At 36.2% G+C, this 17920-nt stretch overlaps 4 protein-coding genes across 5 annotated transcripts; 3 read left to right on the top strand and 1 right to left on the bottom strand.

Annotated features, from left to right (window-relative positions):
• The first annotated feature begins 741 nt into the window (after positions 1–741).
• Positions 742–3629, top strand: LOC140778296 (cytochrome c oxidase subunit 6b-2). The gene is made up of 4 exons (XM_073122938.1): positions 742–878; positions 1755–1843; positions 1973–2054; positions 3397–3629. Exons 1-4 carry the CDS (start codon positions 870–872, stop codon positions 3448–3450), a joined length of 234 nt encoding a protein of 77 aa, XP_072979039.1. The 5' UTR covers positions 742–869; the 3' UTR covers positions 3451–3629.
• A 3682-nt stretch (positions 3630–7311) lies between these two features.
• On the top strand, positions 7312–9513 carry LOC140779228 (tetraspanin-8-like). The gene is made up of 2 exons (XM_073124223.1): positions 7312–7888; positions 9009–9513. The coding sequence occupies exons 1-2, from the start codon at positions 7385–7387 to the stop codon at positions 9321–9323; spliced, it is 819 nt and encodes a 272-aa protein (XP_072980324.1). The 5' UTR covers positions 7312–7384; the 3' UTR covers positions 9324–9513.
• Positions 9514–10858: 1345 nt separating this feature from the next.
• Positions 10859–13041, top strand: LOC140778764 (tetraspanin-8-like). Its single transcript, XM_073123625.1, has 2 exons — positions 10859–11435; positions 12572–13041. The coding sequence occupies exons 1-2, from the start codon at positions 10932–10934 to the stop codon at positions 12860–12862; spliced, it is 795 nt and encodes a 264-aa protein (XP_072979726.1). The 5' UTR covers positions 10859–10931; the 3' UTR covers positions 12863–13041.
• Positions 13042–13177: 136 nt separating this feature from the next.
• Positions 13178–16491, bottom strand: LOC140778763 (WAT1-related protein At4g30420). Of its 2 annotated transcripts, XM_073123624.1 has the most exons (8): positions 16186–16491; positions 16029–16097; positions 15797–15913; positions 14673–14901; positions 14405–14563; positions 14171–14322; positions 13836–14047; positions 13178–13657 (listed from the first exon to the last, which is right to left on the bottom strand). In XM_073123624.1, the coding sequence occupies exons 1-7, from the start codon at positions 16371–16373 to the stop codon at positions 13849–13851; spliced, it is 1113 nt and encodes a 370-aa protein (XP_072979725.1). In that variant the 5' UTR covers positions 16374–16491; the 3' UTR covers positions 13178–13657; positions 13836–13848. The 2 variants fall into 2 exon arrangements, with proteins under 2 accessions (XP_072979725.1, XP_072979724.1); XM_073123623.1 differs by lacking the exon at positions 13178–13657 and having other exon boundaries at positions 13672–14047.
• Positions 16492–17920: the final 1429 nt, after the last annotated feature.

Raw genomic sequence — 17920 nt, 5'->3', positions numbered from 1 at the left:
CTTTTCTTCTCTTCTCTCCTGGTGGTGTATGAATGTTGGCTCATCTTGAGTTATGTATTATTGAGTGAAATAAGTTATATATATCATGGTCATGTTCTTTTCACCACTTTGTTTAGCTGTACGTGTCTACTTTTGCATGGTTATAGTCTTATTTGGTGGTCATAATACTGCTCTTGAGTAATAATAATACATCTTAAACACATGAAGACCACTTTATAGCGCTTCTTTGCGATGATGTGCATGCTTCTCTCCTGTCATTATGACCAAATGCTTTTCGTTCAACTCCTTACATTAGACACCAACTTAGTCATGAGTTTAACTCTAACTATAAATAATATAATGGAAAAATTATTTAGTGGTGATTTGGTAATTTAGTTTTATTCGCTTAATAGCTTGACAGTGCGGTTAGCTCGATGGAACAACTCGGTAGCTCAACGGCTTTGAGCAAATCTCGACAGTGTTTGGTTCGGACTTGAAGCCTAGACTTGGCAAAAAAAACTCTGTGGGGCCTAAGTACTGCTGTATGTAGAGAGTGTTAGCTCTTTGTCCGATCCATATTTAGTCTTTGGGCTCAGATTAAAAAAAAGAACTCCTTACATTATATGATTCTTAGTTCATTTTGATCCAAGCCTTATCAGGCCCAAGACCAATCAAAGCCCTTAATTCTAGTGGGCCCGATAAGCCCATATAACACCAATAAAAAGATTAAAGAAAGAGAACGTAGTCTTGTATTCCACCAATCCGGCCCATATCCTCGCATCCCAACTTGGAACTTGGGAGTCTTCTTTACTTAATAATATTTATTTGTTTTCCTCCCAATCTAATTGCGTGGAAACCGGAAAGCGTTGGGCTAGAGAGCGCATCTCACGATGGCGGAGGTAAGCGGCGTAGTCCTTCTACGTTATGTTTCGGTCTCTCTTATTTCCTCGATTAGATCGGGTTACTAGTGGTCTTTTATCGATTCCTGTTCTTGTTCGATACGGCTGTGGCGGCGTGAATCTCATCGCGTAATTAGTTGCGAGAGGATTAGGGTTGTTTGATTCAGAAAGAAAAAATTGGTACATATTGATAAAATTTCTTCCTTGATCCGCTTCTATTCTTCTCTGTTCATATGATGCGGTGCTCGTTTCGAGTAATAGATGTTTGGAGTTTGTAATAGGAATCCTGTGAGTTGAGCAATGTGTATATTATTTTTATAGCAGCACGTATCCATGTTTAGATGGGGTAAAAGTACAAATTTTGGGTGCTTATATTTGTGATGGACATCTGATAGATGAAAACATCCAACACTGGCTTCTGAATTGATAGGCTACCCAATTCTTAGTGATATTCACACTATTTCAGCAGCTCTGAAACCCTCTATTGTTTCATGGCTAAATTAATTGAACAGTGAACAAATGACCTTATTGAAATGAATAAGATAACAACTTCCCCTTCACAATGCTGAACTAAGAAAAGTTAACTCATGTGCATGACTGAATACAGAAATCCATTTACAGGTCAGATTTTAGATATATACTATATACTTTACAATCTCAGAAATTGGTCTGCACAGGATTAGTCATTTATCATATTAAATGTTAAATAAGCGAGTTCCTGAATGATGGAACTTGTCAGAATTAGCCAACTGCATGAAATTAACCTGTAATAACTATATTTAATCAGCTAATGTTTCATATACTTTTAGATATTTCTTTTTTCTTTTCTGACTAGCTTTTGTTATTGCATTGCCATCATTTATGCTCATCTATCAGATTGAGTTGAAAACAGCACCAGCTGACTTCCGCTTTCCTACTACAAATCAAACCAGGCACTGTTTCACTCGCTATATTGAGTTTCACAGGTATGGATGTATGTTAACTCTGGATTTTGATATACAAATGTCATGGTTACTTTATTTATACTGATTTATGCATCTTTTAGTGGAATATTCTGTTTGAACTCACAAATTACTTAGCATGTGCTAATGTAGGTGTCTGAACACTAAAGGCGAAGACTCTGAAGATTGTCAGAAATTTGCCAAATACTATCGTTCTTTATGCCCTGGGGAATGGGTGAGTTCTGTTTGTTTTGTAGATCATTTGGTTTTAGGCCATTTTTCTTCTAATTGAGTAGTTTGTGATAACTTGTGGTCAATATGTCAGCATGTTTATTTCATCATTTTTGAGAAGCCTCTCTTCACTTGCAACCTGGTCTAGGTCTGCAAGTTGTATATTTTGGTTTGGATTTAGAGGAAGAGGAGATGGGTCATTTGGTTGGTTCTAAACTTCCAATGAAGATAAACTCTCTAGATTGCTACCTATACAAGTAAGCATGAATTGAATATATAGTTGCAGGAACTAAAGACTGAGCAATGTCAAGTATTCGATATGTATGGGGATGCTATATAATATCAGATTAGCTAATTAATCAATTTATGCTACTATTTTTTTTGAAGAAAGTTTATTTGTGCTACTATAGAATATTAGAATAACAGAAACTTTGAACTTTAACATCTAGCATGATGGCCATCCTACTATAGAATTATATGTTATTATGCCATGGTCAGGAATATTGAAGAGTTGCTTTTATTATTGAAATTTTCTTTCATTGAAAAATTATGATTCTTGTTATTGGCTTCTTAAGTAGAGAGAAATAGTCTAAAATGCTGGGATGCTCCTGTTGGATGAAGTGCCCTTTTTTTTTTAATCTTGATGTAGCATGCCTACAATTTACTGCACAGTTTAGATCCTTTATATAGCTGTATTAACACATAGCACGCATGCAAACTTCTCACCTGATTTGGATCCCAATGATTTTAGATTTGTTTAAAGCCATTTTGGTGTTAGATTATAGAAATTCTAGTTAAGTTAAGATTTCAAGTTGCTTACTTTTCTCAGTACGGGTCTGTTTTAATCTGCATGAGGACCTATAAGTAGGCTTTTTGAGTCTTCTTATAATGAAATATTGGGGTTTTTATGGTCCTATAATCAAGGACTGCAAATTATCCCTACTCTTCTCTCCGAACTTTTCTGCACTCTCTTTTTTCTGATTTTATAACTTACTCGCCAATAAATTCTGTACAACAATCTCTCATTGTGTTAAGTTCCGAGAAGGTAGTCCACTAAACATATATGAATACTTACATATCCTATGTGACTTCAATGTGATGATTTTTTCAGTTAAGCTCTAGGTTGTACGATGTGTTTATCATTCTATTGTCAGTTATTTGTATATGCTTATCTCTTTTTTCACTTTTGGCATTAGCGATCAGGTATCAGGTACACAAGGAGAATGGCATTTCAATATTTCCCAATCTTGTTTCTTTCATCTCTCATTATCATTATCACTAGTTAGAAGATCTGTTTGTTAGTCTTTCTTATCCTTTACTAACCTTTTTTTAATTTGTTGACCCAGATTGAGAAATGGAACGAACAGAGGGAGAATGGCAGTTTCGCGGGTCCCCTCTAATGTGATTTGGTAATGCACGGAGTTCCTGCGTCTGATACTCTGGAACTGTTAATTTGTGATGCTTTTATTCTAGGGTGCTCAAATAATGAGACTAAAGATGTGCCAATATGTGATCATCTTTAAACCTATTCTTGTGAACTTCACTATTCTCATACTGCCGATGTTTGTTGATCGAATCCCATCTCCTTCTTTTGCTGTCAGAAGTTGAATTCGTCTCTACCTAACGATAGACTTTCGTGTGTATCTAACACATGGAATGTGGGGGGATATATTGCGTGTCCCCCCATATTTGAGTCGTACTCTAACCGCGGATATATTTTGCAGAAAGAGCTGAGTCATGAGGCATGCAGGTTCCCACTTCCCACCACCACCCACCACTTGGTTGGTGGATATTATCTTAATATGCGTATGAAAGAAAGGAACAAGGAGATGATATTTTAGTGACTTTAGAACCCCTTTGATCTCTCTATGAAAAGGAAAAGTGGGCTATGGGCTGTGGGCTGTGGTCCAGGCCAGGTAACACAATCAGGTACATGCATGATTCACCTCTATGATTCCAATGCAAAGTATTCGCATCTCAATCCAACACTTAAACGAGTTGGGTTTGGGTATATTGGAAATGTAAGATGACAAAAGAATCCACGGAAAACACGAGAAGATTTGAGGAATAGGATCGTGCCGCCACTCGTCCTTTCCTCTTGTTTGGCCCAAAAGAATACAACGGTTCTTGTCTGCCCGCCAACTTTGTCGGGTTCTTTTTGATTATTTTAACTTCAATTCTGCTCATAAAAAGTTAGTACTTATGAATTCTAATCTCATTATTAGAATTATGTGATGTCCGAGTTAGTAATTTTATTTAATATAATATCACTTGCTCTACGCATAAATATATATAAATAATTTAGTTGTTCAAACAACAACTGTTTTACCACCGGTACTAAAAACTGTTCATCTAGCTGTTAAAACAAAATTGCCATATCTAAAAATAAATATTTTTTAGACGTGCTTATATGATATTCATGTAGACTAAAAGACATCTAGTCTTATACATGAGTTTAAAGCTTATTTACATGAGTATAATATTTGATAAGCATATCTAGAATGACAACAAACTTGACACAACCCCAGTGCTATTATTTTTGTTTCGGCACTTAGCACGATTCTGAAATAATGATCCAGTTTCTTTCTACTACACTTGAAACCTTTTAAATTCCTCATAGTTTTCCTCTTTTCTACTTATTTATAGAAGACAAAGGAACATAGCCTAGTTATTTAATCTCATATCAAAATTTTAATTTTATTAAAGACTGCTATATTATTATTATTCTATAAAAGCTAATTACAATGTCTTAGTGATACCAGTAATATTGTCAAAATATTTTTGACAAACCCAACTCATTATGCTCGACTCAAGCCTGATATTTCACTGCCTTGGGGAGGATCTAGTTTGATACAACTCAGTGTTCGGTGCTTGGCTCGAACTTGGCTCGACTGGTCTAATGATCACGTCAACCAATTAATTCTACAGTAATACAAGAGTAGAGTTTAAATTCTAAAGAAGAAAATGAGCCCTCCTCCAAATCTCTGATCTCAGTCCCTCTCCAGCTATGTATCCTACAATCTTAGCGACGTACAAATTACTATTGGGGGCGAAGCTTCTTGGGCATCTTAGGAGCAGACACACTCGTGACTTATTGGTTAAGAGGCTTAGACCTACCGCTCACTGGTCGTCGATCTCTTTATATATATATATATATATATATCCTTGAGATAGTTTCCTAATATTAATGGCTGGCATATATAATATAGTATAAGGACAGCCTTCCAACTTTGACCAATCACCACGTGGCCTATACGAAAGTCAACTGAAAACGAACGAGGCTTACTTCTTCAAACACTATTCTAAATTAATCTAATGGATTAAACTAACATAATCATCGAAACTAGATAATAGAAAACTAGGCTTGAGTGTGTTGAGTTCATCAAAGGAAGGAATAAAAACTAATCTCTTTTTGACCTTTTGGTATTTAAAAAAAGAAAACAATTCTTAGTGCAAGTTAGGACAAATGAGAAGAAAGCTTGCTGATTAGAAAGCATCCACTTGCTACGACTCTCATTATCCCTTGGGCCCATGATAAAGACGAGGAGGCCCACAAGAGCAATCATAGAGGCTTGGAAATGTTCTTCGATGTTAGATATTTGAATCCTAGTGGTTATTTATAACAAGCTATTGCTACGTTTAGGCTTACTAGATTTAATTTCTAAGAGGGAAATAAGAAACTTTGAAGTCTTTATGACATCCCAATTACATTACACAAGAGCAATCATAGAGGTTTGTGCAGATTAGGTAAACTGGAAAGTGGAAAGATCTTTGATTCATCCAATGATATTAACGTCTTTATAGTGGACACTCGGGTTAAACCATTCCAAAGGCGATTGGGTTTTTTATTTCCATTATTTTTTTTATTTTTTATTTTTAAATTATTTGTGTGGAGGAAGTCAAATAAACTATAACAACTAGGTCGTCATTAATCCAATTGGTGTTTGTAGTAGATTTAGATCCTCTTTTCGTAGTCAATTTGAATACAATCTCCGGGTAATTGTGGCAACCCGTTTTGGCCCACATAGTGAAGTGGTACAAATAGGAGGGGAATAATATCTTTTTGGTAGATTAAATGAATTTAACATGATGTATAATTTTAAGAAGCTAGACAATATTGACTTGGTCCGTTAGTTTATTAATAGCGTCAATCATCACATATTGAACCAAAGATCTCACTATATCTCGGATTGATCAATTCAAATATGTCGTCCCTTTAATGCTAGTGAGGTGCATTACATTAAATTTTTTTTATATTTTTTTAATGCATATTACAATTTAAACCTATCGGATCTATGTAATACAAACTTTAAAATTCGAACATACTATATATATATATAGATATTTTTTTTGATAAATATCCGTAGACTTTTAATATGCATTCCAAAACACATGGTACAATTAGATTTGTCGGTGGACCAGTTCAAACTTTAGAGCTATAAGCTTGAGAAGCTAGACCGACTAATCTACTATTCTTAATTCATTTTCTTCTTCTTTCTGGTTACCATTTATCATCTGTGTAGTTGTTTTTCTTTTTCTTCTTCTTTTTCCCTCCTAGCACAAAGAAATAATACATTTTTAAAACCCACTTATGTATCAAACCCGTTTGTCATTAATAAGTTTTAATCAAACAAATTGAGAGCATTTCTCATAACTTATAACTTATGGTTAATTAAAGTAGGGATTACGCTATGGTTACTTTCTAATATCAGGGTGTAACATAAAGCATAAAATGTAATAACTGCATATAATGTATGATATTAAATAAAATTTCCCCAATATTATATACAATAGTGAAATGAAACTCAAGCAAGACTGCATGCGATCATGTGCTAACACGCATTTAACGACATAATCTCCAATATATGGAAAAAATACACAATTAGATTTGAATCTTGAAAAGGTTAACGTATCTAATCTAATCTAATCTAATCTAATCTAAATTTAGTTAGGTTTTTCCGGATAATCCGAACAGTTGTTTCTACCAGTTGTACCATAAACCTAACTACCCCTTGGAAGTTTATTTATTTATTTTTTCTTTTTTTCTTTTCTCTCTTTTTGAAAGCATGCATCCCTTTCGAAGTTTCAAAGTCCGAACCACACCATCAGGAGTAGTTCTTGCTGTGTGCTGTTAGGGATAAACACGCCATCCCTTCTCCAGTCAACACCAACCCCAAACCTTTTCTAATCTTGAAAGCAACCTTACAAAAATACTTCGTCTCAACCCATCTTATATATTTCCTTCCTCTGTCTTCTACACTCGCATCCATTAAACACTTCCCTCTCTCTCTCTCTCTCACTCTCTCTCTCTCTCGTCCATTTCCATCAGCAGCCATGGCGGTACGCCTCAGCAACAACCTCGTCGGCGTCCTTAACTTCCTCACCTTCCTTCTCTCCATTCCCATTCTGGGCGGCGGCATCTGGCTCGCCACGAGAGGTTCAACTGACTGCGAGAAGTTCCTCCAGGGCCCCGTCATCGCCCTCGGCGTCTTCCTCATGATCGTGTCCCTCGCCGGCCTCGTCGGCGCGTGCTGCCGCGTCACCTGGCTCCTCTGGGTCTACCTCCTCGTCATGTTCCTCCTCATCGTCCTCCTCTTCTGCTTCACCATCTTCGCCTTCGTCGTCACCAACAAGGGCGCAGGGGAGGCTGTCTCCGGGCGCGGGTATAAGGAGTATCGGCTTGGGGATTACTCGAATTGGTTGCAGAAGAGGGTGGATAGTAACAAGAATTGGGCAAAGATTAGAAGTTGCTTGATGGATAGCAAGGTGTGCAAGAGCTTGGGGGAAAAAAACCAGACCTTTGCCCAGTTTTATCAGGATAATCTATCGCCGATTCAGGTGAGAAAAAGTTTTCGTTTTGACGGTGCAGGTTTGATCTTTTTGATGTTTCCTTGTGTTGGTTCCCTTTATTTTTTGAGGATTAATCGTGTTTTGCAATGTTTCCATTATTGCTCGTAGTGAATAAGGGCGTGGTCTTAAGAATTCGAATTGTTTTTGGATGCGACTACGGGTTAATCATTTGAAATTTCACTTTTCTGATGATGGATTATATGATCCAAAACTGGGGACTTTGCCACTCTTTTTTTGTCACTTTTATCTCTTTAATTTAACACAGTTACACAGAGCCGATTTTCTAAGAAATTATGATAAATAACTTTGTGGTAGTTATCATTTGATTTCGACGGTTTTAAATTTGCGGAAATTCAGGATTAGCAACTGCTATCAGAGATGTGGATTTTTTACGTGTAGGATTCAGTTGTTTTTTTTTAAAATTTTTTTTTGGGTCTTTTATTACTATTCTCTAATTAAGTTTTGATTTTGGGCGTTCTGCTTTAGAATTTGATGAGAATATTCTGAGTGCTGATTGCAGTTGTTGCTTTTGTTATAGATTTATCTTTATCTTTCTTCCATTGCTTTTTGTCAATAGATTCCCATGTTTCTTACTTTCATGCCAACTCCCATTTAGACCAATCGAAGCTGGAAAATAATTTGTACCTACTATATAGATATCAATGTATGTAAACAATCCTGCATCAACTATTGAAACAACAATGTATGTAAACAATCCTGCATCAACTATTGAAACAATCTGTTCCAATTAGCTTCCTAACTTTCATACAGCCGCATAGTAGAACCTTTGTTTTAATTGTTTGATATTATATAATGCCATTCCACCGTGATGTTTTAGGTCTTTTGATCACTTACTTGGTGTTGTAGCCCTTAAGTTCTTTCTTACCCTTGTTTACCCAATGGAGAGTGTCATACTTGTACCTTTAACGTCTATTGTATCATACTATAGTATTATTATGTTCCTGCCCATGATGCTACTCTGCAGGCCAATATATGTGTGCTTCCATATTCTTTCTCGACATAATCATTGTTAGTATTCCATAGTGAACTTATTATCTTGATTGCTGCTTGATTTCACCGACTAATTCCCTGCATTTTTACTTATCAGTCTGGATGTTGCAAGCCTCCCACAGAGTGTGGGTTTACCTACCAGAACGCAACTTCATGGATTAAAACCACTGCAAACTCAACTAATTTGGATTGTAACACATGGAACAATGATCAATCTACACTCTGCTATGATTGCCAATCTTGCAAGGCTGGCGTGCTGGCCAACATCAAGAAAGACTGGAAGAAAGTTGCCATTGTCAATATAATCTTCCTTATATTCCTCATCATCGTCTACTCCGTTGGATGCTGTGCCTTCAGGAACAATAGACGCGACAATGATTACCATAGTGGATGGAAAGGAGGATATCCCTAGAGGAGCTCCAGGTTTCAATTGCTGCTTCTGGCCTTCCACCGGGCATAGTAGTTTTTGAATTTTTTTATTCTGTATATCCTAGTTGGTAATCATTTCCTTATTGTTGTTATCATACCTTCTGCTATATTTTCCATGTTATATTAGTTGTGAACATTATATTGATTAGAGAGTTAGCAGACTCAGTTCTATATGATGTTGTGCAAAGGCCTTCTTTTGTGTTGCTTGTATGCTGTCACTTCATGCATTCCTTCATACTTCTACCATTCAGCATCCTGAGTTTTAATTTTGCCACCAGTAATTTGGACTGATTGAGAAAGACACAAATGACTAGCTGAATCATTGCTATGAGAAATGAGCGCATTCTTAGTGATCCAACCTCTGTAATCCTTGTCGCGTGTGCTCAATTGTTGTTTGGTTATTGTATGACATTTTAGCTAGATTATGTTGCAGTCGCCTTGTTCACCAAAATGCTGGCTTTTAGTTTATGCAGCATCTTTTAAACTCACAAAATTGTGATCCTTATAAGATTCAGCAAATTTCTGCTAGGAAACTAGGATTCTTTCTCAAATCCAGATACACCTAAATGTCTCAAGCCAGACACTTTCATTGTAAGTTGTTTTCATCTGCCTATAGCAATCTCTGAATATATATAATGCAGTAAAGAATCCTCCATGAATCCAACTCTATCCAGATGGATGCAAGAGTAAGACCCTTCGCCCATGCATTAAGGATAGTTGCTCTCATAACTTTAGCTTCAAAGTGAAGTACTCTGTAGTCCCCATAGACAGAGCCAGCACCTCCTAGCTCCTCTTTCCTACTGAATGCCTCATCGCAATTAAGCTTGAGCCATCCAACAAAGAACTGGAGTCTGGACTGGGATGCGATTTTGCAACAGAGTAGGAAGACAGACCAGTTAAAACCTCAGTAAGTGTTGCGATATATTGAGGAGAAGCTGACGCAAAGACTCTTTCTGGAGAACCATGGCATGTCTTGGAAATCGCGTTATTGCGATTTTTGACCCATAACCTTTGAGCCGTGTTGCATTGAGTGAGGATGTGATTGATGGATTCTGGGCCCAAACCAGTCGACGCCATCCCCAAACAGGGCTGCTTCCATTCGCCAAAGAAACCTATTTTTTTATTATATAAAATAGGGATTTTTTTTTTATATATTTGCTAATTTAACTTTCAAAATATTATAATTATCACGAAAATAGTTGTACTGTTTCAAAAAAATATTATTCTGTTAATTAAATTTAACCAATCATGACTAATATTGAACTTAAATTAACAAAACTTATTTTACTCTTGTTAAAATTATTTAAAATAATTTAAAAGTTATCTAATATTTTATCCTATGTCATTGTCATTGTACAATAAAAATACTATTTTTAATAAAAATTAACTATAAATGATAATCTTCAAGAGTTACACGTGTTTAGTGTTACGATATTTTAGAAATGCAATGAACAGGTGAGATATTTTAAAAAAGTTCAGTGGCAATTATGTAAAAAAATCCTATATATTCCTTCTTCTATCTTCTAATCTCGCTGTCTCGAATCAATTCACACCACTACTCTCTCTCCCCCCTCCATTTCCACCAACCGCCATGGCGTTTCGCCTCAGCAACAACCTCGTCGGCATCCTCAACTTCCTCACCTTCCTCCTCTCCATTCCCATTCTGGGCGGCGGCATCTGGCTCGCCACGAGAGGTTCCACCGACTGCGAGAAGTTCCTCCAAGGCCCCGTCATCGCCCTCGGCGTCTTCCTCATGGTCGTGTCCCTCGCTGGCCTCTTCGGCGCGTGCTGCGGCATCACCTGGCTCCTCTGGTTCTACCTCCTCGTCATGTTCCTCCTCATCGTCATCCTCTTTTGCTTCACCATCTTCGCCTTCGTCGTCACCAACAAGGGTGCAGGGGAGGCCGTCTCCGGGCGCGGGTATAAGGAATACCGGCTTGGGGATTATTCGAATTGGTTGCAGAAGAGGGTAAATAATAACAAGAATTGGGCAAAGATTAGGAGTTGTTTGATGGATAGCAAAGTGTGCAAGAGCTTGGGGGAAAGGAACCAGACCTTCGATCAGTTTTATAGGGATAACCTATCGCCGATTCAGGTGAGAGGAAAATTTTTCGTTTTGGTGGTGTAGGTTTGATCTTTTTATGTTTCCTGGTTTTGTTTCCTTTCTCTTAGGATCAATTGTGTTCTTTATATCCAGTAATGAATAAGGGCGTATTTTTTTTAAGAATTGGAGGAGTTTTTGGATGCGGATACGGGTTAATTGTTTGAAATTTCACTTTCTGGTGGTGGATTATATGATCCAAAACTGAGGACTTTGCTACTTTCTTTTTTTCTCTTTAATTTTAGACAGTTACAGAGAACCGACTTTCTAAGAAATTATGGTAGTTAATTTCGTGGTAGTTATTATTTAATTCCGACAGTTTTCTTTTTTTGAAGTTTATAGTGGTTGTCAGGATTAGCAACTGCTATCAGATATGTGGATTTTTTATGTGTAGCATTCAGTTGCTTCTTTTTTTTTCCTTCTTTTATTATTATTCGCTAATTAGACCCTTAGATTCTGGGCGTTCTGCTTTAGTTGAACTTTAAAATAGTTTCTCTTACTAACACACTCCAATATGATTAGAATATTCTGAATGCTGATTGTTGTTGTTGCTTTTGTTATAGATTTATCTTTATCTTTCTTCTATTGCTTTTTTTTCAATTAACTAGGATTCATAGAAAATATCATAAGCTTAATATACTAGAAAGTTGTTTATTTAGGAGACGAGACTCAAAATTATTCACATTATAATTTTGAATATATATATCCACTTACTGTTTGGATATCAGTGCATGTAAATAATCCTGCAGCAAGTGTTGAGACAATATGTTCCAATTAACTATAGCAGAATCTGTGTTTCAACTGTTTGATGACTACATAGTGCCTTTCCATATGTTTTTGGTCTTTTGATCATTTATTTGGTGTTGTAGGCCCTTAGTTCTGTCTTACCCTATTTTACTCGACGGTGGGTGTCGTACTTGTGCCTTAACTTCTATTGTAGCTTACTATATAGTCATTATATTCCTGTTTTCACATATTGATGTCTAACAGCCCATGATGTTACTCGTCAGGCTGATAAATGCATGCTTCCATATTTATGCTTGACATATTCATTGTTTAGTATTTCATATTGAACTTATCTTGATTGCTGCTTCGCATGTGGACTAATTCCCTGTCTTTCACTTATCCAGTCTGGATGTTGCAAGCCTCCCACAGAGTGTGGGTTTACCTACCAGAACGCAACTTCTTGGGCTAAAATCACCACAAACTCAAGCAACTCTGATTGCAACACATGGAACAACGATCAATCTACACTTTGCTACAATTGCCAATCCTGCAAGGCTGGCGTGCTTGCAAACATCAAGAATGACTGGAAGAAGGTTGCCATTGTCAACATAGTCTGTCTTATATTCCTCATCATCGTCTACTCTGTTGGGTGCTGCGCCTTCAGAAACAGTGGATGGAAAGGAGGATATCGTTAGAGGAGCTCCAGGTTTCAATTGCTGCTTCTAACCTTCCACTGGGCATACTACTTTTCGAATGTTTTAAGTTTGTATATCCTATTCTCTCGTTGAGGTTATCATACCTTCTGCTATATTTTCCATGTTATACTACTTGCAATCGTTATATTGATTAGAGAGTACCGAGACTAAGTTTTATACGATGCTTTGCAAAGGTCTTCTTCTGTTTTGCTTGTACGCCATCACTTCATGCATTCCCTCATACTTTTACCACTCGGCTTTACAGTTTTAATTTTGTGACCAGTAGTTTAGACTGATTGCGAAGTACACAAATGACTAGTTGAATCATTGCTTTGAGAAATGGAAAGCATTCTCAGTGATCCAACCTCTGTAATCCTTGCTGTGTGTGCTCAAACTTTTTTTTTTTTTTTTTTGGTGATTATTGAGTGACATTTTGGTTAGTTAATTTCAGTCGCCTTGTTCACCAACATGCTGGCTTTTCTTTATCTAATATCTTACTCACAAAATTATGATCCTTATATGATTCAATAAATCTGCCAACTAACTAGGATTCTTTCTCAAATCCAGATAAACCGAGATCTTTCAAGCTAGATAATTTCATTTTTTAACTATTTCATCTGCCTATAGCAATCTCTGATCTTTTCCTTTCTTATTCTTTTTTGTAACTTGCTAAGTTTACTGATCGGAGTCTGAGCTTAATTTGGTGGTAATCTGAGATTTAGTGGGCCAATGTCTGTGTACTTCTCAATTGCACATAGAAGTGCCCTACGACCATTCAGCTTCCTCTTCCAAGATCTGCAATAAAAAAGGAGCAACGCAAAGATAGAACTTTCACATATATGCAAATAGACTATTTACTCTTATCTTCTCTACATGTAAATAATTTCTTGCAGGCAAAAAGAGAGAGACAATAATCTTATGACACATGAGAAACCATTAAACAAAACATTCAAGATAAGAAGAAAAAACTTGCCTACAAGTTATATCTAAATATCCATGTTTGATTTTTGAGTCAGCAAGGGTTCTGTCACATCTTTTTCACAATAATCAGATTGAGAATCTACTGTTATTGTTATCTTTTCCTGGTCATCAGAGGAACCTGGCTTCCCCTTAGTCTCCAGATCCTGGGCTTTACCCCACAAGACTACATATAAGCCACCAACAACAGCAAGAGCACCTATCAAGCTGAGAAAAAAAGACAAAAGAAAAAAGAATATCAAATTATAAATTTAGTTAGAGACTCTTGGTAAAATATAGAAAATCTCATACATCCCAGAACATATAAGACATTAATAGCTTCATACAAACCTTCCAGCATGGAGTTCTTCGTGAAGGATTAGCGAAGCAAATATGGTGGTAATAACAGTGTTTAGTGGATTAAACAATGCCGAATAGAGAGGCCCCCTTGCTGCTATAGACCAAGATTGGAGATAGAAGGTAACAGCTGATCCAAAAATGCCCTGCACCCAGCCTTCGGTTAGTCTTCAGTGATTCACAAAATTTCTACGAGCAATTATGACTTCTTCAATTCTAAGAACTTACTGCAAATAAGCAACAGAAAAGATCGAGAAAGGAAGTAATCTTCCAAGTACTCAAGTCTGGCTGCAGGAAGAATGTGAGTATTGCTGATTGGAAGGTTGATAACAAGCACATCCACGCTGATAGTGTCAAAGGATCAAGGTATGATTTGCAAATTGGCACCTGAAATTAAGAGAGTGAGAGTAATTAATTTCCCAGCTCTTCATTGATGTCTCTTTTGATGTAATATTATCAAAAGTTCTATTTTGATCGATTTAAAGAGTTCTATTACCTGCATGATTAGCCAAGATGACCAGCAACAACTGCTTCCGATGAGAAAGAGACAGCCCTCGATCCATTTATCATTCACTGAGTGTAGAAGTGTGATTAAGTGTTGGTAATCCGTAGTTAGAAGCTTTGGACCTTTCAAGAACACCATGGACATCGCACCACCAACGCAAATGATAGTCCCAAATATCTTGGCCATGCTTCTCAAGCTTCTAATTTTCACTTTCTCTAATCTGCCAATAATTAGATGAAATTAATCCATTTCTCAATTTTGTTTATAACTTCAATCTTTGACATTTTTAATGACCAAGAACAAGTCCCATGATTCCAACACCACCTATCAATCATCAAGAACTGACAACAAGAATAAAACAACTAGCAGTACGGCATTACACAGATTGTAATGGCTGGGGACCAGAAGACAAAGTAGCACACACTACTACTACTCTGCCAGCCCCACCTTGGATTTACAACCCATTAGTAATTAAAAATTGATTTTAAACAACTGGTAAGTGGTAGGACAGTCATGGTTGATACCATTGCCTAGCTGGTTTTAGGCTTATTAATTAGAAACTTTTAAGATTAGTGACACTTGGGTATGTGAAAATGAATAGTATATTATACAATTTTCGGTGTTATTATTCCAACCTTTTTAACTGAAAAGAGTGGTCTGAGTTAAAAGTCTTTATAGTGCTTTTTTTATCGCAGTCTTGCAGTTTTAGTGAATGATCAAAATTACTAGGTGACATCAATATTTACTATTGGGAATAAGGTTCGAGCATGTATGTTGAGAATTATTAATGCAGTAGCTATCAATCGCTGGCCAAAAAGGAAAAGGTAGCAACTTCGTTCTTAAAATAAAATGTGACATATGTACCGTGTGTCTACAACCATCTGGTCATCAGAGGTGACCTATTCACACACTTTTATATTGGAATTAAAGTTTTTGAACCTTTTACGGAATAAGAAAAGGAGTATATTTAACCTAACAAGCCTCTAGCTATTAGAGAGCCTTATTTGTTTTGAATTTAAGTTTATTCTTTAAAAACATTAAGACTAACGAATCAAATTTATAACTTAATCTTAAACCAAACAAGGACTTAGTGAAGTTATTATATAAGAACGTACCCAATAGCAGCCGCCATCACGAACGTAACTGCCGGGATTAGATTGCTCATTGCAGTCGCCATTGATGAAGATGCCAAGTGCAGCCCTTGGTAGTACAAGTACTGGTTGATGGTGGCACTGTTTTTAATCGCAAAGAAACCATAGCCATAATCCATATATGCACATACAATTAGCATCAAAACACCATGCTTGACGTGATACCGAATTAATTAAATCAAATAAGACCACTTACCCAACAAGAGATGCAGCAAACACCAAGCAAAAGGCTGCCATTCCTAAACCCATCTCACTTATCCTCCCCCTATATATATATACGCACACACACAAATGAATCAATGTTAGAAACTAAGAAAGAGATAGAGAGAGATAGAGAGAGAAGAGAGAGGTACCCTTTCGCTAGAATGGTGGTAGGAAGCAAGACAAGTGTGGCTATGGCTTGTCGATAGACAACAAAGACCATGGGGCTCATGCCATGGGAGAATGCTGCCTTGGCTGTGAGAGCCATGATGGCGTAGATGCATTGCACCACCACCATGGCAAGGCCAGGCTTGTACTCATCGAAGGAGGAGCCACCCATGGCTAGGTAATTTCCTCTTCCTCCTTTCGCCCACGAAGGTGGAAGAAAAGGTCTTCAATTCACAACGATGGCCTATCTGTACAACTACTATGCAAGTGTAGGCCTTGCGGTGTTTATATATATATATAGAGAGAGAGAGAGAGAAAGAGAACAAGAGATGAGTAATAATAGGAGGTAAAGTGCTCCTTCAACTGCCCTTTAGATTGATCATTAATCTGTAGGAAAGTTTTTGTGGCGCGATCTCTTAAGTTTGAGTTGGCCACTCCAAGTTAATTCTTTACCTTTTATTTGTCGTTTGTCCTTCTCTCGAGTCTGGACCATAGAAAAAGTTCGTGGTTCGGTGGAAATTAGATCATTCCAGAATTTTAGTATAAAAGAGGACGTCATATTCGTTCATTTCTTTATCTGTAAATAGTTGGGATGGAATAATGCCATGATAGTCTTAAGAGGCAATGGAAGCCATTGACTTAATTTGATGCCACGAATTATCACGAGGATACTGTGATGTGTATCAAATCTATTTATCTTTTAATTAATTTATATTTATTTTTATATAAATATTTAAGATAAGTCTAATTAAATTATATAAGCCACTAAAATAAGATCAATTAAGTTATATAAATTATTAAGTTAAGTTCAATTAAGTAACATAGTAAGTCTAGTTCGAATTGTATACGATTTTAGGGTTAAGTCCAAGTATAACTCATTGTACCCAACATTTATATATAAATAGACTGTGCTTATTTGTTTATTCATCCTACATCCATCTAAGCATTGAAAAATCATTTAGTTTTGAGTTTATATTAGGAGTAAGAGTAAGATAATTTAGGAGTAAAAGTAAATTAATTATAACCGTTTATTTTTTTAGGAGTACATCTAAATTAGAAACCCTAATTCTACCTTCAACCTGTAGCCGCAGACCATCAATTTTAGAAACCATCATTCAACTCAATTATTCAACCGAATTATTAGCACGTGAGATGAACTTCACTGTCTAGACTATATATTAGACATACAAATAAATTATAAACACACAAAAAATAAAAATAAAAATCGTCCTTAGCGAATAATTTCTGGAGTAGGTTGTTCGGCCACGAGTTCTAAAGTTAATTAGCCAACATTTTTCGTACGTCACCAAATGATACCGACCACTTGTGGCACGGAATCCGATGTGGTCCATAGCTTATTCCTGTTCCCCGTGCTATGTTTTCGTACCAATTTTAAAATTATATTATATAAAAAAAATTAGAATTTTTTAATTTTCTTATTATACTCTTAAAGATTTTAACCGTTAGATTTTCATCAAACGGATTGATAAGTAATTAACTTTATGCTAGGAAAGAAGCGTTCTATACGTTCTTTTCTTCCGTAAAGATTTTTCTCTTAAATATAATTATACCTTAATTATAGGAGATATTATTTAATATTGAATAACTTAAATTTGATTCTTTGGAGATAAACTTTAATTTAAATATAATTCTCTATATTTATCTAATAAAATTTAATTTTAAATTAATCTTAAACTAACTAGAGATATATATAAATAA

This window comes from Typha angustifolia, chromosome 15 (genome assembly GCF_048772165.1).
Source record: "Typha angustifolia cultivar Huaian chromosome 15, ASM4877216v1, whole genome shotgun sequence".
NCBI lineage: Eukaryota > Viridiplantae > Streptophyta > Magnoliopsida > Poales > Typhaceae > Typha > Typha angustifolia.
Note: the sequence above shows the minus strand (reverse complement) of the source record. Positions and strands in the feature narration are given on the sequence as shown.